The sequence below is a fragment of the Ornithorhynchus anatinus genome, chromosome 11 (genome assembly GCF_004115215.2).
Source record: "Ornithorhynchus anatinus isolate Pmale09 chromosome 11, mOrnAna1.pri.v4, whole genome shotgun sequence".
Classification (NCBI taxonomy): domain Eukaryota; kingdom Metazoa; phylum Chordata; class Mammalia; order Monotremata; family Ornithorhynchidae; genus Ornithorhynchus; species Ornithorhynchus anatinus.
In genome coordinates this window covers 2,797,975-2,823,355 of record NC_041738.1, presented here as the reverse complement: position 1 = coordinate 2,823,355, position 25,381 = coordinate 2,797,975, and the positions used below count along the sequence as shown (strand labels likewise).

Sequence of the window (25,381 nt, the reverse complement as noted above, 5' to 3'; positions counted from 1 at the left end):
CCTGTAGGGTTTCAGAGGCTTCCTCCTCAACTAGCTGCCTGTCTTCTGGCCAGGGAGGAGGTCCAGGGGGTTGGGGGGTGGGTGACTGGATGCCGGGGATTTGGGGGTATCCACATTGGCTCTGTTCCTTGGGAGGCCGGAGGAAGGGAGAGGGAAAGAGAGAGTTGCAGCTGAAGTAGGAAAAGCGCAAGCAGAGGGGCGAGGGAAAGGAGAGGAGGTTGGGGGAGAAGGTGCAAGACATTGATAAGAACCAAAGAGGAGACAAAGGGTTTCTGGGGCAGTGGGAGGGAGAAGTAGAGAAAGCAAAAGGAGAGAGGGAGGGGCAGATCCGCAGCGGAATTGCCACTGGGAGGAGAGAGAGAGCGGGAGCGAATGGCAGGAAGACGGGGAAGAGGCTTGGGAATGACAGGGGGACCAGACTCCACGGAGTCGGGGTTGGCAGGGTTCTGCCTCGGGGCGTAAGCCGCGGCCTCCCCGCTTGGCTCATGTCTGGCAGAGGATTCTTGAAGTTAAGAGGCAGGCGGAGCTGTCAGAGTGTGCACTGCGTCAATAGGTTTCTTGAACCAGACTGAGGACGGGCTTGACCCCGGCCCCACCTCGGCCCAGAGCATCTCCCGGGCGAGGCTCGGGGTGGAGGAGCAGGGGTCAGAGGTCAGAGGAGCCCAACCCCTTCGGTCGGTCGACTCCCGGGGACACCGGAGCCGACGTGGAGGACGGCGATGGGAACAGAGACCCCGGGAGAGTCCAGCGGGGTGCTGTCGGCCGCTTTCTTGTCCCCCTTCCCCCCCCCCCCGTCTCCCTGAATCATCCTGAAACTTCCCTCCCCTCCCCTCCTTCGGTCCCCGTCTTGAGGCGGCAACGGCCATCGACGTTGACCTCCAAAATAGCCCGCTCGTTGCGACGGAGGTTCGCCTGGCATCGGAGGGTGGGTTGAGAAGACCTCGAAACCTTCCAGGCTCCGCCTCTCTCCTCCCAGCCCCTATCCCTTTCCCCAGCTCCCCGGTCCCCAGCCTGGAAATCGAGGGGCGGCAAGGCCTCGGCCAAGGGGTAGAGCCTGCGGCCCGCCCGCCCGGGGGCAGGAGCCGGCCAGCGGAGCCGGACTCACCTGGGCTCTTCGCGGGGTCCGTCCGGCGAGACGGGAGACCAGCTGGCCATCTCTCCTCGGCCCCTTGGCTCATCAGCTGGATGGCATCCTCCTCCTTCCCTCGCCGACCCCCTCCCCCCGACTTCCTCCGCCCCTTCCCTCCCGGCACCGCGCGGCTTCTCACGTGGCATCCCTGTTGCCGAGGCAATAAGGGTTCCCATGGCTACCGAGCAAAGGCTGCTGCATTCCCATGGGCAGAGGCCTGCCCACGAAAGGGGAAAGGGGAGCAGCTCCGGCCCCCAGAAATGGACTGCCAACAGGGGCACCCGGAGCGGCCCGGGGGAGGGACCCCTCCCCTCGCGGCCCAGCCCTGGACCCAATCCTTCTCCCCGTCCCCTCCGCTCAATCCAGGATGCAGCAGAGGGGTGGCATTTGTCCAAGGCTATTGTTTAGCCCAAAGAGGTCTCTCATTGTGCAGCACATATTAATATGTAAATATGCTAATACCTCTCCCTCCCACCCCCAACCCCGCTCTCTTTGTCTCACCGAGAGAATGGCGAAGCACCGAAGAGGCTCCCGTCTCTCCCCTCGCTGAGATGTCAAGTCGGAGCATCTGTTCTCGCTCCAGAGAGCGGGACCCCCCTCAACCCTGGCCATCTTGGCTCCCGGCCCGACACTGAACAGATGGGGTCTCGACGCGTTTCTGGCGTCTTGAGTGGGGGGGAGATTCCCCAGGTGCCAGTATAAGAGACGCGTTCAGTCCGGTGCTCCACCTCCAGGAAACCCTCCATAAATGGTATTTATTGGTATTTATTAAGCTCTTACTATGTTCCAGGCACTGTACTGAAAGCACTGGAGTAGATCCAAGCTAATCGGGTTGGATACTGTCCGTGTCCCACCTGGGGCTCACAGTCTTAACCCCCCGTTTTTACCCATGAGGAAACCGAGGTACCTTCGTTCACTCGGAGAGGTGAAGTGTCTTCCCCGAGACCGCCCAGCAGATAGGTGGAGGAACCGGGATTAGATCCCAGATCCTTCCGATTCCCAGGCCCCGGGCTCTATCCACTAGACCCCGCTGATTTTCAATTGACCGACTGATCGCCCGAAGCCTCTTCCAGTCTTTGGGTCTCGGTGAGTTTAAGCCGGAGTCTTCGATTCCTAGAACTCTCGCTGACTGTAAAAAAGACACGACGGTATTCCCGAGCGGTGAACTTGACATTTTCCAACTGTTGCTTCAGTCCCTCCCCCACCAATTAAGCACTTAAATAGTCCCACACCCACATCCTCCCTGGAGCCTCTATGTACACATCCCATATACTCTATTACTTCTTCCCATCTGCGATATATTTCGGGGCCGTCTCTCCGAATCTTTCCCCTCCTTAAAGGCAGGGAACTCGAGGCTCGCTTCGGTTGAACTCTCTCGAGCGCTCAGGATAGTACAGTTACTCTCCCTCCCCGTTCCAAGTGGAGGCCCGTCTCCTCCAGGGAGCCTTCCCTGGCTATGCCCTCCTTTCCTCTTCTCCCATTCCCTCCTGCGTCGCCCGGACTTGCTCCCCTGATTCATCCCTCCACCTCCCAGCTCCGCAGCACTTACGTCCATATCCGTAATTTAAGTGTCTGTCTCTCCCTCTAGACCGTAAACTCACTGTGGGCAGGGAATGTGTTTCTTATCGTTTTGTACTCTCCCCGGCGCTTAGTACAGGGCTCCGTACATAGGAAGTGCTCAGTAAATACAATTGAGTGAATGACGGAACACTATTTCTAACCTTTTTTTAATTTCTCTCTCCCCCTGTAGACTGCTGAGGGCAGGAACTGCGTGCACCAATTCCATTTTATTGTACTTTCCCAAGTGTTTAGTACAAGGCTCTGCACGCAGTAAGCACTCAACCAGTGAGAAGCAGCTTGGCCTAGCGGAAAGAGCATGGGCCTGGGAGTCAGAGGGCCTGGATCCTATTCCTGGCTCCCTCACGTACCTGCTGTGTGACTTTGGGCATGTCACTTTCCCTCTCTGTGCCTCAGCTTCCTCAGCTGTAAAATGGGGATTTTACATGTGAGACCCGTGTGGGATTCAACCTGATTATATCTCTCCCAGGGCCTGGCCCTTAATAGACGCTTAACAAATACCGGGGTTTGAGTTCAAAGCCCAGGGTCTTTCCACTGAGCCACGCTGCTTCCCGTTAGGCCAGGGAACGCGCCTGTTGTTTATTGCCCTCTCCCAAGCGTTTAGTACAGTGCTCCGCACATGGTAAGAGGTCAGGAAAGATGACTGATGGACTGATTGATTCAGTGACGGGCTGGCAGACGGGAGGACCAAGGCGAAAGGAGGGATCAGGTTGAAAGGTCTTTGAAGGAGACAGGGAACGCCTCATTGCGGGCGAGTAGCGTGGCAAGACGGCAGGATGCCCACGGGCAGCAAGCTGAAGAGCGGCAACTGTAAATGGGGAGGGCAGAAGCAATCAAGCGCATCTAACGAGCGCTTACTGTACGCAGAACACTGTGCTAAATGCTTGGGAGAGTACAATATAGCACAGCTGGTGGGTACGTTCCCTGCCCGTAATGCGCTTACGGTCTAGAGGGAGAAGCTTCCAGGAGGGTAGAGATAATAATAACAATAACTGTGGTATTTGTTAAGCACTTACTGATGGCTGGCAGCGTGGCTCAGTGGGAAGAGCCCGGGCCTGGGAGTCAGAGGTCATGGGTTCGAATCCCCACCCTGCCACTCATCAGCTGGGAGACTGTGGGCGAGTCACTTCACTACTCTGTGCCTCAGTTCCCTCGCCTGTACGACGGGGTTGAAGACTGTGAGCCTCAAGTGGGACAACCTGATGACCCTGTATCTCCCCCGGCGCTAAGAACGGTGCTCTGCACATAGTAAGCGCTTAACAAATACCAACTTTTTTTTCCTGTATTAAGCACCGGGGTGGATACAAGCAAAGCGGGTTAGACGCGGTCCCTGTCCCACGTGGCGCTCGCGGTCTCAATCCCCATTTTACGGAGAAGCGAACAGCTACGAGGACTGGGGTCTTTCTGACTCCCAGTGCCGTGCGCTATCCACTCTGTCATGCTGCTTCTGAAGTGATACCCACAGCGGTCTTCTGCCCACATTAGGTGCCCAATAAATATCCTCCCCTAACAATTATGTACCTATTCTTCTACTCTACTATCTCCCTAACCCGTAATTTGTTTTAATGTCTGTCTCCCGCTGGAGACCGTAGGCTCCTCGGGGGCAGGTTTGGTGTCTACCGACTCTACTGTATTACACTTTCCCGAACAGTACAGTGCTCTCGGTAAGGCCTCGGTAAGTACCACTGATTGATTGATCGATGCTTTCTTTTTCTATCGCGAGCATCGGATGTTAGAGGTTTGTCTGAAATCCAGGCTTGGCCTCATCTGGGAACCAAGGACCGTCATCAGCTATCTGGTCATCCCGATGCGGGAAAAACTGGTCACCCTCCCCTAAGGAGGTCACCCCAAGGCGTGCGATGTCACTGTATCACACCGGCCAAGCTTCGACCATCCCGCGGCCCTGACTCTCCCCCTCCATCCCTGCCTCTCCCCCATCGTCCCAGCACGGACCCTCGGACACTTCCCACACTTCCCTCCCCATCCCTAACCCTTTTCCAGTGACCCGGCGAGGACCATCCAAGGAGTCAGAGGTCACGGGTTCAAATCCCGGCTCGGCCGTTTGTCAGCTGTGTGACTTTGGGCGAGTCACTTAACCTCTCGGTGCCTCAGTTCCCTCATCTGTAAAATGGGGATGAAGACCGTGAGCCCCACGCGGGACAACCTGATTCCCCTGTGTCTACCCCAGGGCTTAGAACAGTGCTCGGCACATAGTCAGCGCTTAACAAATACCAACATCGTTACCCCAGACTCTCCCGCCGTGATCCAGCACAGACTCTCCGCTGCCCCCGACTCTCCCCCTCCATCCCTGACTTTCCTTTCCTTTCAGTGACCCAGTAAGAACCTCTAGCCCAGACGACCAAACCTCTCTAGAAGCTTCTGGTACTTTCAGCTGCACGGAGAGAAGAATTCCAAATGCTTCCATCTGCTGAGGAAAAGGGTGTTTCCTTTCGTCTGTCTAACCCCATTCTCCCAGCTGCAGTTTTAACTCCCTGGCCGGGGGCTCAGTGGGGACGGAGGAAAGTCGGGATCCAGCATTCCCTGTACTCCAAAGACACTTGATTTATTAAATCTCCTTCCCATCGTCCGGGGAAGCCCTCGGCATGCCAAGGTTGGACTGGGGCCCGGGATGGGGGCCAGAAGTGTCCGGCGGATCAGGGACAGGGGCAGAATTCCCCTTCCAGATGTGATCTGCCGGGTGGGGTGGCCCCACCCGGCTCCAGAACAAACGCTCCAACCTTCCATCCTTCTTTTCCCCGACTCTTGCAGGGTGAGGCAGGGTTCAGTGTCCGGGACTCGGTGGGAATTTTAGGATTTTTGAGGCAAGAAGGCCAACAGGCCGATGGCAAAATGGCAGGGGGGTTGGACGGAGGACTAGGGAACCAATGATTGGGTGCGGGCACGGCAGAGGCCTGGGAATAAAATGGGAAGTAAAATGGGGATGAAGACTGTGAGCCTCATGTGGGACCACCTGATTCCCCTGTATCTCCCCCAGCGCTTAGAACGGTGCTCTGCACGTAGTAAGCGCTTAACAGTCACCAACATCGTTATTATCATCATTAAATTGGCTTAAGCCAGAGTGACGCAGACTGTGAGCCCGGCATCGGGCAGGGATGGTCTCCGTCTGTTGCCGAACTGTCCAATCCAAGCGCTTAGTACAGTGCTCTGCACATAGTAAGCGCTCGATAAATACTATGGAATGAATGAATGAATAGTAAGCCCTCAGTAAATACTATTGATGAATGAATGAATGGTGGAGACAAAGGATCCTGTAGGATCCATTCGGCCATCACGGCCCACACAGGCCCTCCCGGCACTCGCACCAGGGCACTAGAGTTTATTACTCTATTTTGATATTAATGTGTATCTCTCTACGATTCTATTTATCTTGATGATATGGACGCCAGACTATGTGTTTTGTTTTGTTTTGCTGTCTTTTTCCCCCGTTTAGATTGGGAACCAGTCGTCGGGCAGGGATGGTCTCTGTCTGTTGCCGAATCGTCCATTCCAAGCGCTTAGGACAGTGCTCTGCACATAGTAAGCGCTCAATAAATACCATTGAAAGAATGAATAGGAGTTAATCTGGTCCTGGGCACGGAGTGAATGAATGAATAAGAGTTAATCTGGTCCTGGGCACAGAAGCGAGGGGTAATATATTGAGAGGGCAAGGCATTCGAAGGTTTTTCTTCCTTGAATGGCAGCGTGGCTCAGTGGAAAGAGCCCGGGCTTTGGAGTCAGGGCTCATGAGTTCGAATCCCAGCTCCGCCACTTGTCAGCTGGGTGACTGTGGGCCAGTCACTTCACTTCTCTGGGCCTCAGTGACCTCATCCGTCAAATGGGGATGAAGACTGTGAGCCCCACGTGGGACCACCTGATCACCTCGGATCTGCCCCCAGCGCTTCGAACAGTGCTTGGCACAGAGAAAGAGCTTAACACTTTTTTTTTTTAAAAAAAAGGCGGGGCAGAGCAGAGGGCGGGAGAAGGGTCCGAACTACATTTCCCATGGTCCTCCTCTCCGGCCCTGCTCTCCCCCCCCCTCCCGACTCCGGCCACGCCCCTTCCGGCTCCGCGCGGCCTCCTCCCCCTCCCCCCCCCCTCGGGGCGCTGGCTCCGCCCCCTCCCGGCTCTGCGCAGGCGCCGCTCCCGCCTAGTCCGCGCTGGCCCCGCCCCCTTCCGGCTCCGCGCAGGCTCCGCCCCCTCCCTCCTCCTCCCCCATCTCTGCGCACGCTCCGTCCCCTCCTCCCCCCTCCCCTTTCAGCTCTGGCTCCTCCCCCTCCCTCCTCCTCCTTTCCCCTCCCTCCCCTCCCTCCTCCTCCTTTCCCTCCCCCTCCCTCCTCCTCCTCCTTTCCCTCCTCCTCCCCCTCCCCCTCCCCCTCCCTCCCTCCCTCCTCCTCCTTTCCCCTCCCTCCCCTCCCTCCTCCTCCTTTCCCCTCCCCCTCCCTCCTCCTCCTCCTTTCCCCTCCTCCTCCCCCTCCCTCCCTCCTCCTCCCCCCTCCCCCTCCCTCCCCTCCCTCCTCCTCCTTTCCCCTCCCTCCCCTCCCTCCTCCTCCTTTCCCTTCCCCCTCCCTCCTCCTCCTCCTTTCCCCTCCTCCTCCCCCCTCCCTCCTCCTCCCCTCCCCCTCCCTCCCCTCCCTCCTCCTCCTTTCCCCTCCCTCCCCTCCCTCCTCCTCCTTTCCCCTCCCCCTCCCTCCTCCTCCTCCTCCTTTCCCCTCCCCCTCCCTCCTCCCGCCCATCATCTCATCTCTGACTCCTCCCCCCTCCTCCCCCTCCCTCCTCCTCCTTTCCCCTCCCCCTCCCTCCTCCCTCCTCCCGCCCATCATGTCATCTCTGACTCCTCCCCTCCTCCTCCCCCCTCCTCCTTTCCCCTCCCCCTCCCTCCTCCCGTCCACCCTCACAACTCTGGCTCCTCCCCCCTCCTCCCCCCTCCTCCCCCCTCCCCCCCTTTCAGCTCAGGCTCCTCCCCCTCTCTCCACCTCCTTTCCCCCCCTCCCCCCGCCCATCCTCTGAGCCCCGGCTCCTCCCCTCCCTCCTCCTCCTCCCTCCCTCCCTCCCTCCCTCCTCCCGTCCATCCTCTCCCCTCCTCTCCTCTCCTCTCCGGCCCCTCCCGTGCGTCCTCCCGCTCCCCGGGCTCCCGGTGCGGCCGCCCCCGGCGCTGCGGTGGGGGGGTCGGTGGGGGCCGCCGGACGGCCTTCCCGGCGTGCTCCGCGCCCGACCCCTGCCCTCCTGCCCCCCACCCCCACCCCCTCCCCACCCCCCTCGCCCCCTGCCCCTCCTGCCCCTCCTGCCCCTCCTGCCCCCCCGGGCCTGGCCGGGCCGGGCATGCCCGGTGCGGGCCGTGCGGGCCCCGGGCCCGGCCCCCTCCAAACCCCCCGCCCCGGAACAGGTAGGACCCCCCCCCCCCACCCCGACCCCCAAAGAGGGGGCGACAGTGGGGACACAACCCCGACGGACCCCGTCCCTCTCCCTCTCTCTGGGTCTAATAATAACCCTGCCGTTCGCTAAGCGCCGGGGGACATCCAGGGTCCTCTGGAGGCGTCCGGTCCCCTGGCCTTGCGTGCCCACGCCCGGTCCCGGGGGGGGGGATTTGGGGGGCGGGGGGTGGAGGCCCCACGAAGGCGCGGACTCCGCGTGTGCGTTCGTCGGGACCGTCCGGGGTGGCGGCGGGGAGGGAGACACCCGCGGGGTCTGAGATTGGGGTCGGGGGGCGGTGGGTGACACCCAGCCCCGGGGCCCCGCGAGGGCGGGGACGGGTGAGGATGTGCCCGTCGTTTTGGGCGGAAGCAGGGGGCGGTGGGCCGCACCTCGGGGTCCCCGTCTTTGGGTCAGGGACACGTGGCTGGGGGCTTTCCACCGGGTGTGGGGGGCAGAGCCCCATGGCCGGGGGTTTGGGAGGGTGTGCTCGTGTCAGAAACATGGCCCCGTGTTTTTCGGTGTGTGTTTGGGTCCCAGACACACGGCCCCGGGGTTTTCGAGTGGGTGTTTGGGTCAGAGGCCTATGGCCCCGGGTTTGTGTCAGAGGCACATGGCCCCCTGTTTTGGCGTGTATGTTTGGGTCAGAGACTCGTGGCCCCGGGTTTTGGAGTGTGCGTTTGGGTCAGAGACTCGTGGCCCCGGGTTTTGGAGTGTGCGTTTGGGTCAGAGACGTGTGGCCCCGGGTTTTTGAGTGTGCGTTTGGGTCAGAGACCTGTGGCCCTGGGTTTTGGAGGGTGTGCTTGTGTCAGAGGCACCTAGCTATGGGTTTGGGAGGGTGTGCTTGTGTCAGAAACATGGCCCCGTGTTTTTCGGTGTGTGTTTGGGTCAGAGACACACGGCCCTGGGTTTTCGAGTGGGTGTTTGGGTCAGAGGCCTATGGCCCCGGGTTTGTGTCAGAGGCACATGGCCCCGTGTTTTGGACTGTATGTTTGTGTCAGAGACTCGTGGCCCCGGGTTTTGGAGTGTGCGTTTGGGTCAGAGACGTGTGGCCCCGGGTTTTTGAGTGTCGTTTGGGTCACAGACCTGTGGCCCTGGGTTTTTGAGTGTCGTTTGGGTCACAGACCTGTGGCCCTGGGTTTTTGAGTGTGCGTTTGCATCACAGACCTGTGGCCCTGGGTTTTTGAGTGTGCGTTTGTGTCAGAGACCTATGGCCCTCGGTTTTTGAGTGTGCGTTTGTGTCAGAGACATGTGGCCCCGTGGTTTTAACGGTGTGTTTGTGTCAGAGACATATGACCCCGTGGTTTCGAGTGTGTGTTTGTGTCGGAGACCTATGGCCCTGGGTTTTTGAGTGTGTGTTTGTGTCGGAGACGTATGGCCCTGGGTTTTTGAGTGTGCGTTTGTGTCAGAGACATGTGGCCCCGTGGTTTTAACGGTGTGTTTGTGTCGGAGACATATGACCCCGTGGTTTCGAGTGTGTGTTTGTGTCGGAGACAAATGGCCCCGTGGCTTTGAGTGCGTGTTTGAGTCGGAGACGTGTGGCCCCCTGGTTTTGAGTGCGTGTTTGAGTCGGAGACGTATGGCCCTGTGGTTTTGAGCCTGTGTTGGTGGACCAGCCCCATGGCCCCGGATGTGGCAGCCCCTTGTTTGGTGGGCCCTGGGCCAGGCTGGTCGTAATAATAATAATAATAATAATAATGATGTTGGTATTTGTTAAGCGCTTACTATGCGCAGAGCGCTGTTCTAAGCGCTGGGGTAGATACAGGGTCATCGGGTCGTCCCACGGGAGGCTCACAGTTAATCCCCATTTTACAGACGAGGTGACTGAAGCACAGAGAAGTGAAGCGACTGGCCCACAGTCACCCGGCTGCCAAGTGGCAGAGCCGGGAGTCGAACCCGTGACCGCCGACTCCGAAGCCCGGGCTCTTTCCACCGAGCCACGCCGCTTCCCCAAGGGTGTGCGTACGTGCGTCGGGAGGGCTGCCCCAGAGTGAGGGGTCGGAGGAGGCGGAGGGGCACCGGCCGGAGGCCCGCCGGGTCCCCGAGGGAGCGCGGGGTCCGGTTGCCAACTTCTCTGGCCCGGTGCCCCCGCCAGGGTCTCCCTGACGGATCCATCGGGAGAGGAGCGGATCCGCCCGCTCTCCCTGCCGGAGAGAGAAACCACCAACTCGGTCTCTCTCCGCTTCCCCCTCCCCGCCTCGGTTTCCCTCCCGGAGCCGTCCCCCGTATTGGAGAAATGTGGGGGTCGTACAATGAGAGACCCTGAGGAGGGGCCGGATTTCTCCCCCCCCCCCCCACGATAATGATGATAATCGTGGTATTTTTTAAGTGCTTACTACGCACCAGGCACTGAACAAGCGTGATGATGTCGTCTTGTTTTCGTTTCGTTCTGTTTGGCTCCGCCGTCCGTCTCCCCCGATTAGGCCGTGAGCCCGTCGCCGGTCTCTGTCTGTTGCCGAATCGTCCATTCCAAGCGCTTAGGACAGTGCTCTGCACGTAGTAAGCGCTCGATGATGAACTTGATTCTCTTTATTGCTATTGTTCTCGTCTGTCCCTCTCCCCCGATTAGACTGTAAGTCCGTCAAGGGGCAGGGAACGTCTCTATCCGTTACCGATTCGTCCATTCCAAGCACTCGGTCCGGTGCTCTGCACAGAGTAAGCGCTCGATAAATACTACTGAATGAACGAATGAATGATGAATACTGTCGAACGAGTGAATGAACAAGCGCCGGGGTGGATACAAGCAAATGGGGTTGGACACGGTCCCTGTCCTACTTGGGGTTCACGGTGTCAATCCCCATTTTACAGAGGAGGTAACTGAGGCACAGAGAAGTGAGGTGACTTGCCCAAGGTCTCCCAGCAGACATGTCCTCTGTATCTGCCCAGACCCAACTTGACCCTCTGGGACTGAAATCTCCCACGGCGTCAGCGGAGGCCGGGGGAAAGGATCCCGGGTCTGGAAGACCCTCGGCTGCCATCACGCTCCCCAGCCGCTGCCCTCTCGGTGCAGCCCTATATTTGTATATGTTATTTATCACTCTGTTTATTTTGATGATGATGTGTACTCATCTATGATTCTATTTATCTTGCTACTGAGGCCAGACTACTCGTTCGGTTTTGCCGTCGGTCTCCCCCGTTCAGACCGCGAGCCCGTCGTGGGGCGGGGATGGTCTCCGTCTGGTGCCGAATTGCCCATTCCAAGCGTTTGGCACAGAGTAAGCGCTCACTGTGAATGAACAAAGGGAGGGGACGGCAGGTTCCGGTCGCCCCCTTTATTACGAGGTCGGGGCCACCCGGGCTGAGAAGCAGCCTGGCCCGGTGGCGAGAGCCCGGGCCCGGGCGTCAGAAGGACCTGGCTTCTCATCCTGGCTCCTCCACCTGTCTGCTGCGTGACCTCGGGCAAGTCACTTACCTCCTCCGTAAACTGGGGACTGAGACTCCATTTGGGACAGGGGTCCAACCCGATTTGCGTGTATCCACCCCAAAGCTTAGTACGGTGCCTGGCCCCTAGTAAATGCTTTAAAAAATACCACAGTTATCTTATTATTATTAGGACGGCTTGCCATCGCCCCGGTCTCTGGGCGTGGCACGTGGCTCCTGAAAGGTCCTTTGGATTTGGCCCAGTTTGGAGCCAAAATCGTCTTCCACGACGCCTCCTTCCGGGATCCTCCGCGCTTCTCTTCATCGCCCCCGGATCCCCCGACTTCTGGTTCTCCCAGGAGGTCGGGCCCGGAGCCTCAGCTGCAATATGCCCCCGTGTCCCTCAACGGTGTCAGTCGATGGTATTTATTGAGCCCTTACTCTGTGCAGGGCACTGTGCCAAGCACTTGGGATAGCACGGTGTGACGCTATGAAAGACACATTCCCGGCCCCCAGCGAGTTTACAGTCTAGAGGGAATAACCGTAAAGCACTCACTCCGTGCTAGACGCCGAACCGAGCGCAGGGCGGGATCCAAGCCGGTCGGGTTGGACGCGGCGCCTGTCCCCCGGGAGACCCGCGCTCTCAACCCCCATTTTACAGGCGAGGTAACTGAGGCACGGAGAGCTCACGTGATTTGCCCAGGTCACACAGGCCGACGAGGGGCAGAGCCGGGATTGGGACCGGGGTGGAGCTGCGTAGCCAGCGGGAGGAGAGGCCAACGACGGGGTCACCCCGACTTTCATCCACCGCGACTGCCCGCCGATTGCCTTCGGTCCACTGGGGCCGCTGACCAGCCGACCGTCGGATTGGGATGGGGAACCTGGGTCGGAAGCCTGAGGGAAGACCTCTCTGTCCGTGGATGGTTCTAGGGCCTGTGGCCGAGGCCAGCAGACGGGACCGGTGGGGTGCGAAGGGACCTTGTGTCCCGTCCCCCCATTCCTGCCGGGGAGAGATGTGGGGAGGGAGAGCTGTTCATTCATTCAATCAGATTTATTGAGTGCCTGCCGGGTGCGGAGCACTGTTCTAAGCACTTGGGAGAGTACGCTACAATAACAGACACATTCCCTGCCCACAGTGAGCTTTCAGGCTACAGGAGGGGACGGAGTAAGGTCGGACCACCCCCGGACACGCTTCAGGAGAAGAAAATGGGCAGTGGAATCCATCGATCGTATTCACCGAGCGCCTCGGTGGGTCTAGAGCACTGGACTAAGCGCCTGGGAGGGTGCAGCGTAGCAGAGTTGGTAGACACGTTTCCTGCCCGCAAGGAACTTGTAGTCTGGAGGAGCCCAGCCGCGGCCCTTTGCAAGCCAGGGCGCCCGGCGCTACCCGGAGGGGGGGGGCGGGGGAGGGACCCAAATGACTTGGACGCCTTGCCCCGGGAACTTGTCCGGAGCGAAGCGCGGCGGTGCCCGAACGTGTGCGGGCGGCCTCGGTGCTCGGCGGGAGGGTGCGAGAGCCTCCGCGGGGAGCGGGGTCGGTGCTCACGGATTGCATGAATTGGCCCCGCGCGTCCCCGTCCTTCCAGTTCTGCCGGGCGCCCCGCCAGCTGGGCCGGACCACGAGCCAGAGGGACGAGGGGGTTAAGAGCAACGGCGTTTGGGACGGCAGAGATCCGCCGGGAGGGGGTTGGGGGCGTGCGGGCCTTTCCCCGAGTCCCAGGAATCCGATCCCCCAATCCGGGCCCTCTCCGGAGCTGCCGTCCCTCCTCGTGCGCGCCCCGGCCCCTCGCCGGGTGTTCATCTGATCGCCCCGGACGTCCCCGGGAGACCCGAAGGCGGGAGGTGGGCAGAGCCGGGGGCCTGGGCCGGTTAAAGTCATTCAGGGCCGCGGGCAACGGCCTCGTCATCGGGCCGACCTCTCTGGTGAGAACTCTCCTCTCCCCCGACGGAGATTCCGCGCGGCGCCGGTGAAACCAGGGAGAGACCCTGAGGGTGGTTGAGAGAGGGAGTCAGAGACGCGTAAACTTCTTATGGGCGGGGAAGCGGCGTGAGGAACGGCCCGGCCTAGTGGATGGAGCGGAGGCCTAGGGGTCAGAAGGACCTGGGTTCTGATCCCGGCTCCACCCCCCCGTCCGCCGTGGGACTTTGGGCAGATGGTTTCGCTTCTCCGTGCCTCGGTCACCTCATCTGTAAAATAAGGATTGAGACTGTGAACCTCACGTGGAGCGTGGACCGGGGCCAATCTGATTAGCTCGTACCTCCCCCGTCACACGGTAAGTGCTTAATCATTAAAAAAATACCAAATACCTTTAAAATACCTTGCCACGAAAGAAAAAAAAAAGAACGTGTCTGGTATGTTTGTCAGACCAGACGGATGCGTGACCTTGGACGGGTCACTTGATGGCTCCGTGCCTCAGTTCCTTCGTCGGCAAAGTGGGGATTCGATACCGATTCTCCCTTCCACCTAGATCGTGAGCCCCTTGTGACGTCTGATGATCTTGGACCTATCCCAGCGTTTAGTGATAATGATTATGGTGTTTAAGCGCTTACTTCAGGCAAGGCACCGTATTAAGCGCTTAACAGATACCACAACGGATATCATTATATTCCCCAAATGCCTACTACAGCGTATCGCACCCTCCAGGTGCTCAGTAATAACGATGGTGATGGTTTAAGCGCTTACTCTAGGCAAGGCACCGTATTAAGCGCTTAACGGATACCACAACGGATATCATTATATTTCCCCAAAGGCCTACTACAGCGTATCGCCCCCGCCAGGTGCTCAGTAATAATAATGATGGTGATGGTTAAGCGCTTACTATGAGCCAAGCACTGTTCTGAGCGCTGGGATAGGCCCCAGCTTATCAGGTTGTCCCAAGTGGGGCTCACAGTCTTAATCCCCATTTTCCAGAGGAGGTCAGTGCGGCCCGGAGAAGTGAGGTGAGTCGCCCATAGTCGCGGGGCGGTGATTAGAACCCAGGACCTGTGACTCCCCGGCCCGGGCTCTTTCCCCTGAGCCACGCTGCTTCTCCAGTACCCTCTCTGTCGACTCTCCGGCTGGCAGGAGGGATGGGCCCACCGTTTCCCAATGGTGAAGAGGTTGGGGGGCTGCGAGGGGGCTCAGGTCCGAGAGAAAAGAGGGGCGAAGTGGGATGGGAGGGAGTGTGGGCGGCGGAGGGGGTCTGGGTCGTGACCGCGAGCCCGTCACCGGGCCGGGATCGTCTCTCTCTGTCGCCGAATCGACCATTCCGAGCGCTCAGCACGGTGCTCTGCGCATCGTAAGCGCTCGATAGATACTATTGAATGAACGAATGTGAGCCAGGAGATGCGGGTTCCAGTCTTGCCGCTCCACCGCTGGGTGTGCGTCGGCGGCATAGTCACTTCTATAGTCTCTGGCCCTCGGTCCGACTTTGGAGTGGGAATTTTACGGCCAATCCCGCCGCGGGCCCACCGGCGACAGCGTGGCCCTGGGAATCGAGGAACCCGGGTGGGAGTCCCGGCCGCGGAAGCCGGGGAGGGGGCCCGCCGGGACTGGGCTGTCGGCGGCTGGCTCGTCGCCCTCCGTTCCGCGGGGGCGACGTAACCGGCGGGGACCGGAGAGCGTGCGTGACGTCGCGCAGGTCGCTAGGGCTAGAATCAGTCCCCGCCCGCCGGTTCTCGGGTCCGGAATCTCCGGCCCGAGGCTCGTCCGCCGCTTTTGGCGGGAGATTACGGAAGCGCGAGTGGCGAACTCTCCGGATCGCTCCCCTCACCTAGGTCGGGGGGCAGAGAGGAGCCCAACGGGTGCCAGAGACACGTTCCCCGCCTCCGTGGAGCTTGGACTCTTTCGGGGGAGTCGGGCGTCCAAATGTCGATCGGGAGTATTTGTTGAGCCCCTACGGGGTGCGGAGCACTGTACCGAGCACTTGGGAGAGTGTGACGGAGACACGGACGTGGCCCTTGCTCTCGAGGAGATCACACGTAGTGGAATCCGAGGAAAGAATTGCGGCATTGTCCGGTGGATAGGCGATGGGCCTGAGAGTCAGGAGGACCAGGGTTCTGATCCCGGCCCTGCCACTCGTCTGCTGTGTGATCTTGGGCAAGTCACTTCACTCCTCTGGGCCTCAGTTCCCTCATCTGTAAAATGAGGATTGAGCCTGTGAGCCCCATGTGGGACGGGGACCGGGTCCAACCCGATTTGCTTGGATCCACCCCTGGGCTTAATATGGTGCTTGGCGCGTAGAAAGCACTCGAACACCATAATTATGTTTATTATTACGTGGGACGTGGACTGTGCCCAACCTGATGAAGTTGTATCTATCCCAGTGCCTAGTACGATGCCCGGAATATCGTGAGCAAATACCATAAAAAAATCTGATAAAGGGCAAAGAATAAAACGGACCGCGCGGTCGCGATCCCGGTCTACCCGAGTTAGCGTTGTCATCTGGGTCGTTGGGGTCCGGGGCTGGTGCCGTCTGGCGGTGCGTTTGCGAGAGGGATTTAATAATAATAGCAATAATAATAACAACGTTGGTATTTGTTAAGCGCTTACTAGGTGCAGAGCACCGTTCTAAGCGCTGGGGGAGACACAGGGGAATCAGGTTGTCCCACGTGGGGCTCCCGGTCTTCATCCCCACTGTACAGATGAGGTAAGTGAGGCACAGAGAAGTGAAGTGACTTGCCCACAGTCACACAGCTGGCAAGTGGCAGAGCTGGGATTCGAAGTCATGACCCCCCCGACTCCAAAGCCCGTGCTCTTTCCCCTGAGCCTCACTGCTCCTTCGGATTTCCCCCCGAAACGGGCATTTGGGGGTAACCTTATCTCTTCTCTCCCTTAGGGTCCGTCCGTCTCCTGGCCGTCCACGATGAGAGGTTGGGGGGGCCCTGACTGCCCCTGTCCCCGTAGTTGATAGTTTGGGCGACGAAGGGGATGCGGGAGTAGAGATGGCCGACAGCGTGAAAACCTTTCTCCATGACCTCGCTCGGGTGAGTCCCGGCGGCCCGGTCCGGGCCCGAGGCCCCCGGGGCTGTTGGCCGAGGGACCGGTTTGCGGTGGTCGGGGGGCGAGGGGGAGGGAAGGGAGGGCGAGGGGGTCCAGCCTGATGCGGAGCCGGCAGCAGTCCTCCGGCTCGGGGGCCGAGTGGGCACGGCTGGCACGTGGTCCCGGCGGTCCAAGGGGCCCAGTCGAGCTCAGGAACTGGCTCACCCGAAGACGAGAGAGGATTCGCCTCGGGAGTCGGTACCGAGCGGGCACCCGCCGGGTGCAGAGCGCCGTACTGAGCGCTGGGACGGGTGCTGCGGAGTCGGGAGATCCCTGCCCCCCGGGAGCTTTCCGTCTCCCGGAAGGACGCCGAGGATCGGGCCCCGCTGGAGAGGGCGGGAGAAGGGGCAGGGGGATCACCGTCACGCCGTCGGCCATCATCCCTTCATTTCTTTCTATGGTATTTACTGAGCGCTTACAGCGTGCGGAGCACTGTACGAAGCGCTTGGGAGAGTCCACGGCCACAAGAAACGGACCCGTCTCCTGCCCGCCCCAAGCTTACAGTCTAGAAGAGGGGAGAGGGACGTTAAAATAGATGAATATCCCTTCGTACGTCTTTCTGCCCCGAAGTAGACCGACGCCAACCCGAGCAGCTGTCGGAGCGGCCCCTGCCCGGGCATCTCTAGGCGGAGGGGGCAAGGCCGCTCTCCGCCTGCCCCTCACTCGCCGGGAGCCTCCGGGCCCCGACCTCGCGGTCCACGCGGCAGAGAGGCCGGCGAGGCCCGCCGAGGAACCGGCGCCTCGGTCAGGGAGGGGGGCGGGGGCCGGGGAAGCGCCGGAGTGCCAGCCCCCTCCCCTTGCGCCGCAGGGGATCAAGGACTCCATCTGGGGCATCTGCACCATCTCCAAGCTGGACGCCCGGATCCAGCAGAAGAGGGAGGAGCAGCGGCGGAGGAGGGCGAGCAGCGTCCTGGCCCAGAGGAGAGCGCAGAGCGAGGAGCGCAGGCAAGAGAGGTCAGCGGAGCGGGCGAGAGCCGCCGGGACGGGGGTCTGGCATCGGGCGCGCGGGGGAGACCCTCCGAGCAGCCCCCGGGGCCCGACGGGGGTCTCCCCCTCCGGTCCCCGACCACGTCGGTCTTGTCTCCGGGCGACCGGCCCGGCCCGTTGAAGGGGGGAGGCCCGAGGCTAGGCCGTCAGCGGGGACCGGGCCCAGACCCTCGCTCGGGGGCCTCGGAGGTACGGCCGGTCGGCGGAAATCGCCGCCGGGAGAGCTCGGCCCCTTGGAGAAGCCAACCGACCGGGGATTGGACGTCGGGGGGCTGGACCGGGCACGCGGGCCTGCTGCTCCCTAGCCTCGAGGCCTCACTGGGTTCCTGCGGTCGGTTTCCGGCGGTTCCTCCCGCCCCTACCAGCTTCCAGGGGCCGTGGTACCGGTTGGCAGAGAGCGGCTGGCCACGGTGGGAATCCGGTCCCAGAGCTGAGTTTTGTCTTCCCTCTTTTAGCAAGGGCCCGATCTGCCCACCTCCTGAGTCAGTGACCTGCCGCCAGGTCTCGGGTGCTGGCTGAGTACCAAGCGCCGTGCCAAGCACGGGGGGGGGGGGGGGGGGGCGGATGTGCGAGGAACAGACCGGACGCGGCCCCCTCCCCACACGGGATTCACTCTCTAGTCAGTCAGTCGGTGGTATTTATTGAGCGCTTACCCTGTGCACAGCCCTGAGCTAAGCGCTTGGGAGAGTACTGTAAGACCGTGCTGTGGACACGCTCCCTGCCCACGTGGAGCGTGCAGTCTAGGGAGGGAGGGAGGCAGGGTTCGGATTCCGTTTTTACAGAGGGGGAAACTGAGCCCCGGGGAGAGGTTAAGCGACCCGCCCGAGTTGACTCAGTAGACCAAGAGCAGAGGGGGGATTAGAACGCAGGTCTCCAGACTCTCGGCCCCACGCTCCCCGTCCAGGAGGCCCCGCTGCCTTCCCCGCTGCCGTTCCTTCGGATCCGGGCTGACTTCTTCCAGGCCTCACGCCTCGGGGACGGCGCGCTCGCCGCTGGCGTAGGCCAGACGGCCCTCGAGACCCCAGCGAGGGGGGAGGGCGTGGATCCGGTCCCGGCAGAGTGGGCCGGGGGCCGCCACGGGGTTGCCTCTAGCCCCGCCCTCTGCCCCTCTGCAGCGAACCCCGGATTGTGAGTCGGATCTTCCAGTGCTGCGCCTGGAACGGAGGGGTGTTCTGGGTGAGTGGCATCCGGGGGCGTCCCGCGGGTCCCCCGCTCTGGGCTCGCGTCTCCCTGATCCCCCTCCCTGGCCTCCGCGAGGTCCGGGCGGGGGTCTGGAGCTTGGGGGGGAGGACTGAGCTACGGGCTCTTAGGATGGGCTGGAAGGAGCTGCCCCAGACCGGAGTCTGGTGGCCCGCCCCTCTGGGGGCTTCCCAGGGCGCGGGTGCCCACCTGGGAGGACGCCCGGTCTTCGCCACGACTTCGGGCCGGAACGCGGTCGGGGAACCGGACCGCCCGTCCGCCCGACGGAGCCAGTCTGTCCGCATCCGACGGGCCGCGACGTCGGCCCGTCGATCGGTAGTTTTGACCGAGTCCCTGCTGTGCGCAGAGCACTGGTCTAAGATCTCGGGTGAGCACAGTAGAGGGAGAAGACCCGCTTCCCATCCCCGGGGTGCCGGCAGTCTAGCGGGGGAGACGGACAGGAGGAAGTGGCGAACGGGAAGGTGACCGCCTGGATCGGGAAACGCTCAGATGGCAGAGGACACCGGTGGCGTCGGCACGGTGTGCGCGGGAACCGCGGACGCTGCTCGTTCTCCAGCACAAGTTTCCCTCAGCGTGGGGGGGGGGGGTTCTAAAGGAAGGAGAAAGGGGCAGAGGCGGATTTTCCCCTCGGGCTCCCTGCGGGCCGAGGACCGCCCGAGAGGGAAAGCGCCCGCTCAGCCGGAGAGACGTCTCCGGGGCCGCCCGCATCCCGGCCACGGGCTCCCGGTCGCAGCGGGCCGAATTTGCACGGGGGGGGGGAACCCGGGACCCCGACCGCCTGTCCGGAAGCGCTTCCGGGAGGCCCTCGTGGTTGCGTCTGCCCCCGGGGGGAGGCGGGGCGGCAGGCCGGGGCGGGCGAGGATCGCCCGACGGCCTGACGTTGTCCTCGTCGGCTCTTTCCTTTAGCTGAGTCTGCTGTTGTTTTACCGAGTGTTTATTCCCGTGCTTCAGTCGGTCACGGCGCAGATCATCGGTGAGTCCCGAGGTCGACCCGGTCCCTCCCGCCTCCGCGCGGTCGTCCCCGCGGCCCTCCTCTCGGGAGTCTGGACCCTCTCGGGCATCTCCGAAGGCCGACGGGGAGAGGACAGGGATGGCTTCCCCACTCCCCCGTGCCCTCGGTCGTGCCCCCAGGACTAGGGAGAGCGGATTCTGGGCGGAGAGGTTGGCGGCCCGGGGTGGGAGGGTCTCTGCAGCCGCATTCCCAAACCTTCCTGTTTCCCGGCGTGCATCCCTAGGGGAAAGAGCGTGGGATCGGGAGTCGGGGGACTGGGATTCCCTCCCCGCCGGCCTGCCGTGGGACCCCGGACCGGTCATTGAGCCTCTCTGGGCGGCGGTCTTCTCGATTGTTAAATGGGGACGAGACCCCTCCTCGCCCTCTCTCTCTTAGCCTGTGAACCCCGTGGGGGACGGGGACTGAGTCTGATCTGATTATCTCGTCGCTATCCCAGCACTTAGTACACCTCTTGACTCCATTTATCGCCATCGTTCTCGTCCGTCCGTCTCCCCCGATTAGACCGTAAGCCCGTCGGACGGCAGGGACCGTCTCTATCTGTTGCCGACTTGTCCAGTCCAGGCGCTCAGTACAGTGCTCTGCACATAGTAAGCGCTCAAGGAATACGACTGACCGAATGAATGAACAGTAGACGCGTAATAAATACGAGAACTAAACTTCCGGGACGAGACTCCTGGCCCCAGGAGGGGGGCTTTGGGATCCGGGCCCGGACACTCCGTCTTCCGGTCGGGAGGGGAGGAAGGGAAGGGCGACGGTGAGAGGCGGCTCCCGCCGGGGCCTCGCGGGTCCGGGCGTGGGACTGACCGGTGCCTTCTCTCCCCTCTCTCTCCTCGCCGCCCGGCCCCACCTCGCCCCAGGAGACCCTTCCCTGCACGGAGATGTCTGGTCCTGGCTTGAGTTCATCCTCACCTCTATCTTCAGTGCCCTGTGGGTGCTCCCCCTCTTTGTGCTCAGTAAAGTCGTCAATGCCATCTGGTTCCAGGTAGGACCCGAGGAAGGCACTCCCGGGACCCTCCCGGGGCTTCCCTCTCCCACCGGGGCCGTCCCTCTGACGGCGAAGAGGATAGAGCCCGGGCCTGGGAGTCCGAAGGTCATGGGCTCTGATCCCGGATCTGCCGCTTTTCTGCTGCGTGGTCTTGGGCGGGTCGCTTCGCTTCTCTGTGCCTCGGCTACCTCGTCTGTAAAATGGGGATTAAGGCCGGGAGCCTCACGTGGGACAACCCGATGTCCCCCTGCATCTCCCCCGGCGCTTAGAACGGTGCTCGGCACCTAGTCAGCGCTTAACAAATACCAATATTCTTATTATTATTAGATTGGGGATCGAGAATGTGAACCCTGCGTGGGACAGGGGCCGTGTCCTAGAGAAGCAGTGTGGCTCAGTGGAAAGAGCACGGGCTTGGGAGTCAGAGGTCCTGAGTTCAAATCCCGGCTCTGCCACGTGTCGGCTGTGTGACTGTGGGCGAGTCACTTCACTTCTCTGGGCCTCGGTTCCCTCGTCTGTAAAATGGGGATTAACCGCGAGCCTCACGTGGGACGACCCGATGACCCTGTATCTACCCCGGCGCCTAGAACGGTGCTCGGCACCTAGTAAGCGCTTAACAAATACCAACGTTACTGTTATTATTACCCGATTTGCCCGTGTCCACCCCAGGGCTTAGAACAGCGCCCGGCACCTAGTGAGCGCTCACCGAATACCGTAACTATCATCGTTATTATTACTGCCCTGTGTTGGCCAGCCTGGAGGAGGGGAAGACTCCCGGGGTGGGGGCCTCGGAGGCGGCCCGAGCTGCCAGGGACTGCCCGGAGTGGGGAAGCGAGGGCTTCCCGGGGTCCCTGACCAGGAGCCCGTGTGTCGTAGGACATTGCCGACCTGGCTTTTGAGGTGTCGGGGAGGAAGCCCCAGCCCTTTCCCAGCGTCAGCAAGATCATCGCCGACATGCTTTTCAACCTCCTGCTGCAGGCCCTCTTCCTGATCCAGGTGAGGCTGACTCGGCCCGGGCCCACGGGACCCCCGGAGGTCGCGCTGGGGGAGTGGGGAGCGGCCCGGAGGGGGTCGGGTCGGACGGGGGTCCCCGGCGGGGGCGGGACCGGTCGGCGAGCGGCCGCTCGCTGTGTCTTCCCCCCCAACAGGGCATGTTTGTGAGCCTCTTCCCCATTCAGCTCGTGGGCCAGCTGGTCAGCCTCCTGCACATGTCTCTCCTCTACTCGCTCTATTGCTTCGAGTACCGCTGGTTCAACAAAGGTGAGGTCCCAGGCTGCCGGAGGCCCCTCTTGCACTCCCCCTTGAGCCGGGGGGTGGCTTCCCCCTCGTCCGGACTCTGTATCGGACCCTCCCAGGCCCCTGGTAAAGTGCGCCGCACGCGGTGAGCGCTCAGGAAGTGCCGTCGACGGATTGAGCCGTGGAGGAGGCGGCGGGGCCGAGGCGGAAGCCTCGGGGCCCGAGTGGACCTGGCCGGGTTTGGCTCGGAAACCGGGTGAGCGGCTCGGCCTCTTCCTGGCCGAGCCGCGAGCGGAGGCGGTCCCGGGCCAGTGGGCTGGCTCGGGGGGCGGGGGCCGAGGCCGGGGTCCCGGGGTACCGGGGTGAGGGGTGGGGCGGGCGGACCCAACTCCCTGCCTGGGTCTCCCCCTCGGAGAGGCAGCCGGTCCCTCCGAGGTGGGCCGGGCCGGGCCAGGCCTTAGAACAGAAGTGAACGGAAGGACCCTTCTCGGCGAGGCCTGCGGGTGAGGCGCCGGTCCCGGCTCTGCCGCCGGCGGGCCGGGTGACCCCAGGAAAGGGGCTTGCCCTCTCTGTACTTGTAAATGGGGCGTGAGAGTGCCGGCCACGCCCTGCCCGGCGAGGACGACGGGTGTGCCGGCTTGAGCCCCCCGGGCCGACCTCTGGACCCCCTCAGGGGGTCGCACCCGTCTTCCTTTGCCTCTTTCCTGTGCCGATCCAGCCCCGGGGAGGGGTCCCGGGCCCGTGGGAATAGATGGGCCGGAGGGGGCCCGGTCCTCGCCGCCCTCCTCCCGGAGGGCCGCCTCGTCGGCGACCTCGCGTTCCGTCGCTCCGTCTGCCGGGCCGGCGTGGTCTCTCCCGGCCGGGGTCGGCGGCCGGGTCCGAGACGGCTCCTCCCCAGAATCGGCCGCGGGGCCCGGGGGCCGCCCCTTAGTCGGCGTGATTAAGCGGGTCCCGCCCTCCCGCTCCCCCGGCCTGGTAGCCGCCGGGGCGGGGGCCGGGAGCGCCCCCGCCCACCCCCGCCGTGACCTCTCTTCGCCTTCTTATCCGTGCCAGGGATCGAGATGCACCAGCGACTGTCCAACATCGAGAGGAACTGGCCCTACTACTTTGGGTTCGGCCTGCCGCTGGCCTTCCTCACCGCGATGCAGTCCTCTTACATCATCAGGTACCCGGGCGAGGCCGCGGGGACGGAGGGAGGGCGAGGGGGAGCTGGCGGCTAGGGGGAGACCGGGGGCCTGCCCGAAATCCAGCCCTCCTCCCTTCCCCGCCTCCGCTCGGGGCTGGCCGTCCTCCCGGGGGCCGGAGGGAGGGGCCCTTGTGGGGGTCCCCTGAATCCTCCAGGCCCCCCCGCAGCCGACCAACCTTCCCCCTGTTCCCTCTGCAGCGGCTGCCTCTTCTCCATCCTTTTTCCTCTCTTCATCATCAGCGCCAATGAAGCGAAGACCCCCGGGAAAGCGTAGTAAGTCCCTGAGCCCGAGACCCCAGGCGTTGGGGGGGGTGGGAACCGGGGGGACCCGCTGTCCCCGCGGGGCCGGGAGGGGGCCGTATCCCACCGGTCCCACTCGCCGTAGTCGTCGTGATAACGCCGGCATTTGTTAAGGACCTGCTGGTGCCGAGCCCCGTACCGAGCATCTGGGGAGAGGCCGGAAGATCGTGTCACAGCAGGCGCTCGGTAGATACCGCTGATCGATGGGGTGACGGTCGGTCCGAAGTTAGTTATTGGGCGCCTACTCCGTGCAGGGCTCTGAACTGAGCTCCCGGGAGAGCGCGATAGGAGACCCGGTCGTTCGACTGAGAATCCCCCGCGGACAGGGATCGGGCCTCTAGCGGATTCTACCCACTGCTTAGAATTAGTTGTCTAGCGCTCGTCCGCTGAATAGGACGGGGAAGCGCCGTCCAGAGGGCCGACACGTTCCCTGCCCGCGAGGAGCTTATTTCCAAATGGGATAATCAAAGTGAGCGGCTGAACGGCCAGTTGACTAACATTGAGACGAAAGCTTTAAATCCAGTACTCGATATTACTGTTGTTATGCATCGTCATCATCATCATCATCATAATGTCACTTCCCTGTGCCTCAGTTACCTCATCTGTAAAATGGGGATTCAGACTGTGAGCCCCATGTGGGACAGGGACTGTATCTACTCCAGAGCTCAGACCAGAGTCTGGTACGTGGTAAGTGCCTAAGGAATACCATAAAAAGATAACCGTGGTATTTGTGAAGTGCTTACTGTGTGCCGAGCACTGTGCTTGGGGTAGTCCCAAGTTAATCGGGCCCCCCCCCCCCCCCCCCCTTGGGGCTCACTGTCTCACCAGGAGAGAGACGCGGGGTTGAATCCCCGTCACTGCCCACAGTTAGCACTCGGTAGATAGGACCGACGGACCGACACTGCCGCCGAAGGGCCCGACGCACAGAGACGCTAAGCGACCCGCCCGGGGTCACCCGGCGGGCAGGCGGCGGAGCCGAGATTAGAACCCAGGTCCTCGGATTCCCGGACGCGGGCTCCTTCCACCGGGCCCCGCCGCTTGGATCTCTGGCCGGGAGGCATCGCGTTCCAGCGGGGGGGAGCTTCCTATTTAGCCTGTGCCCTTGCTTTGCAGCCTCTTCCAACTGCGCCTCTTCTCCCTGGTGGTCTTCCTCAGCAACAGGCTCTTTCACAAGACGGTTTATCTGCAGACTGCGCTGAGCAGCTCAGCCTCCGCAGAGAAGCTGCCTTCGCCGCACCCGTCTCCTGCCAAACCGAAGAGCGCCACGGGCCACTGAACCCCGCCTCCCCCAACCCATCCCCGTCCCGCCGAAGGGGACCGGGGGGGGGGTCGGGGCCGGGGCCGGGGCCGGGGGCGGCCTCTCCTCCTCCGCCCCCATCCCCCGGGGTAAGCGGGGTCCCCTCGGCCAAGGGCCCGCAGATTCCCGCCATTCCCTTTAAGGATTTGGAATTTCTGTCGTCTTGTCGCGAGTGTCGGGCGGACCCTTTTTCGACCCCCCAGCCTACGGATTTTTAACACCGCGGCGCAACCGAGATGGCCGCCGGTTTTTCTGCAAGTCTTTTCTAGCGTTTGCCAGCCTTGGGCCTGTACTGGTTTGAATCCTCCGCTTTTCTCCCTGTGCCATTTCCCCTCCCGGCATCCCCCCTTCCTGCTCCCCCCGGGATGAATGGGTTTTGTAATTCCAGTTGTGGCGATTATTTTGTTTTTCTCTCCCCCTCCTCTTTTCGTCCTCCGTGAAGCGCGTGCACCGGGGGGGGGGGGGGGGGGGGGGGGGGGAGGGCAGGGGGGACCGCTTCCCCCTGCTCCTCCCCGGGGCTCCTCCCTCCCCCGTCCTCCCGGGGCCGTCGCGGTCTTCGTTTCTTGTAACTCAGGACAGGTTCGTGGGTCCCCCCCCACCTTCCCCCAGCCGCACCCGTGGGAGAAGCAGGGTCTGAAGGGATGGGGCCCGGGCGGAGACCTCCTCCAGCTCCGTTGGCGCCCGT

General features: G+C 62.1%; 2 protein-coding genes across 5 annotated transcripts in view; one reads left to right on the top strand and one right to left on the bottom strand.

Moving 5' to 3' along the window:
- The window catches only part of FEZ1 (fasciculation and elongation protein zeta 1), a 46,213-nt gene extending 44,970 nt beyond the window's left edge, over nucleotides 1-1,243 (bottom strand). For both annotated transcript variants that reach the window (XM_029075824.2, XM_029075826.2), the window contains exon 1: nucleotides 1,106-1,243. The gene's annotated coding sequence lies outside the window, so the exon portion shown is untranslated. The remainder of the gene's footprint in view (nucleotides 1-1,105) is intronic.
- A 6,778-nt stretch (nucleotides 1,244-8,021) lies between these two features.
- On the top strand, nucleotides 8,022-25,114 carry EI24 (EI24 autophagy associated transmembrane protein). Of its 3 annotated transcripts, none has more exons than XM_029075495.2 (11): nucleotides 8,022-8,090; nucleotides 16,294-16,441; nucleotides 17,305-17,441; nucleotides 18,599-18,659; nucleotides 19,590-19,656; nucleotides 20,553-20,677; nucleotides 21,554-21,673; nucleotides 21,826-21,937; nucleotides 22,967-23,078; nucleotides 23,298-23,372; nucleotides 24,513-25,114. In XM_029075495.2, exons 2-11 carry the CDS (start codon nucleotides 16,400-16,402, stop codon nucleotides 24,673-24,675), a joined length of 1,014 nt encoding a protein of 337 aa, XP_028931328.1. In that variant the 5' UTR covers nucleotides 8,022-8,090; nucleotides 16,294-16,399; the 3' UTR covers nucleotides 24,676-25,114. The 3 variants fall into 3 exon arrangements, with proteins under 3 accessions (XP_028931328.1, XP_028931329.1, XP_028931327.1); XM_029075496.2 differs by having other exon boundaries at nucleotides 17,305-17,450; nucleotides 21,856-21,937; XM_029075494.2 differs by having other exon boundaries at nucleotides 8,023-8,090; nucleotides 17,305-17,450.
- The last annotated feature ends 267 nt before the right edge of the window (nucleotides 25,115-25,381 follow it).

Excerpts from the sequence above, each read along its gene's own strand:
- EI24 (XM_029075494.2), top strand. The coding sequence starts at position 16,400 with ATGGCCGACAGCGTGAAAACCTTTCTCCATGACCTCGCTCGG. Across the intron at positions 20,678-21,553 it reads TCAATGCCATCTGGTTCCAG|GACATTGCCGACCTGGCTTT; the intron begins GTAGGACCCGAG and ends CGTGTGTCGTAG. Across the intron at positions 23,373-24,512 it reads AAGACCCCCGGGAAAGCGTA|CCTCTTCCAACTGCGCCTCT; the intron begins GTAAGTCCCTGA and ends CTTGCTTTGCAG.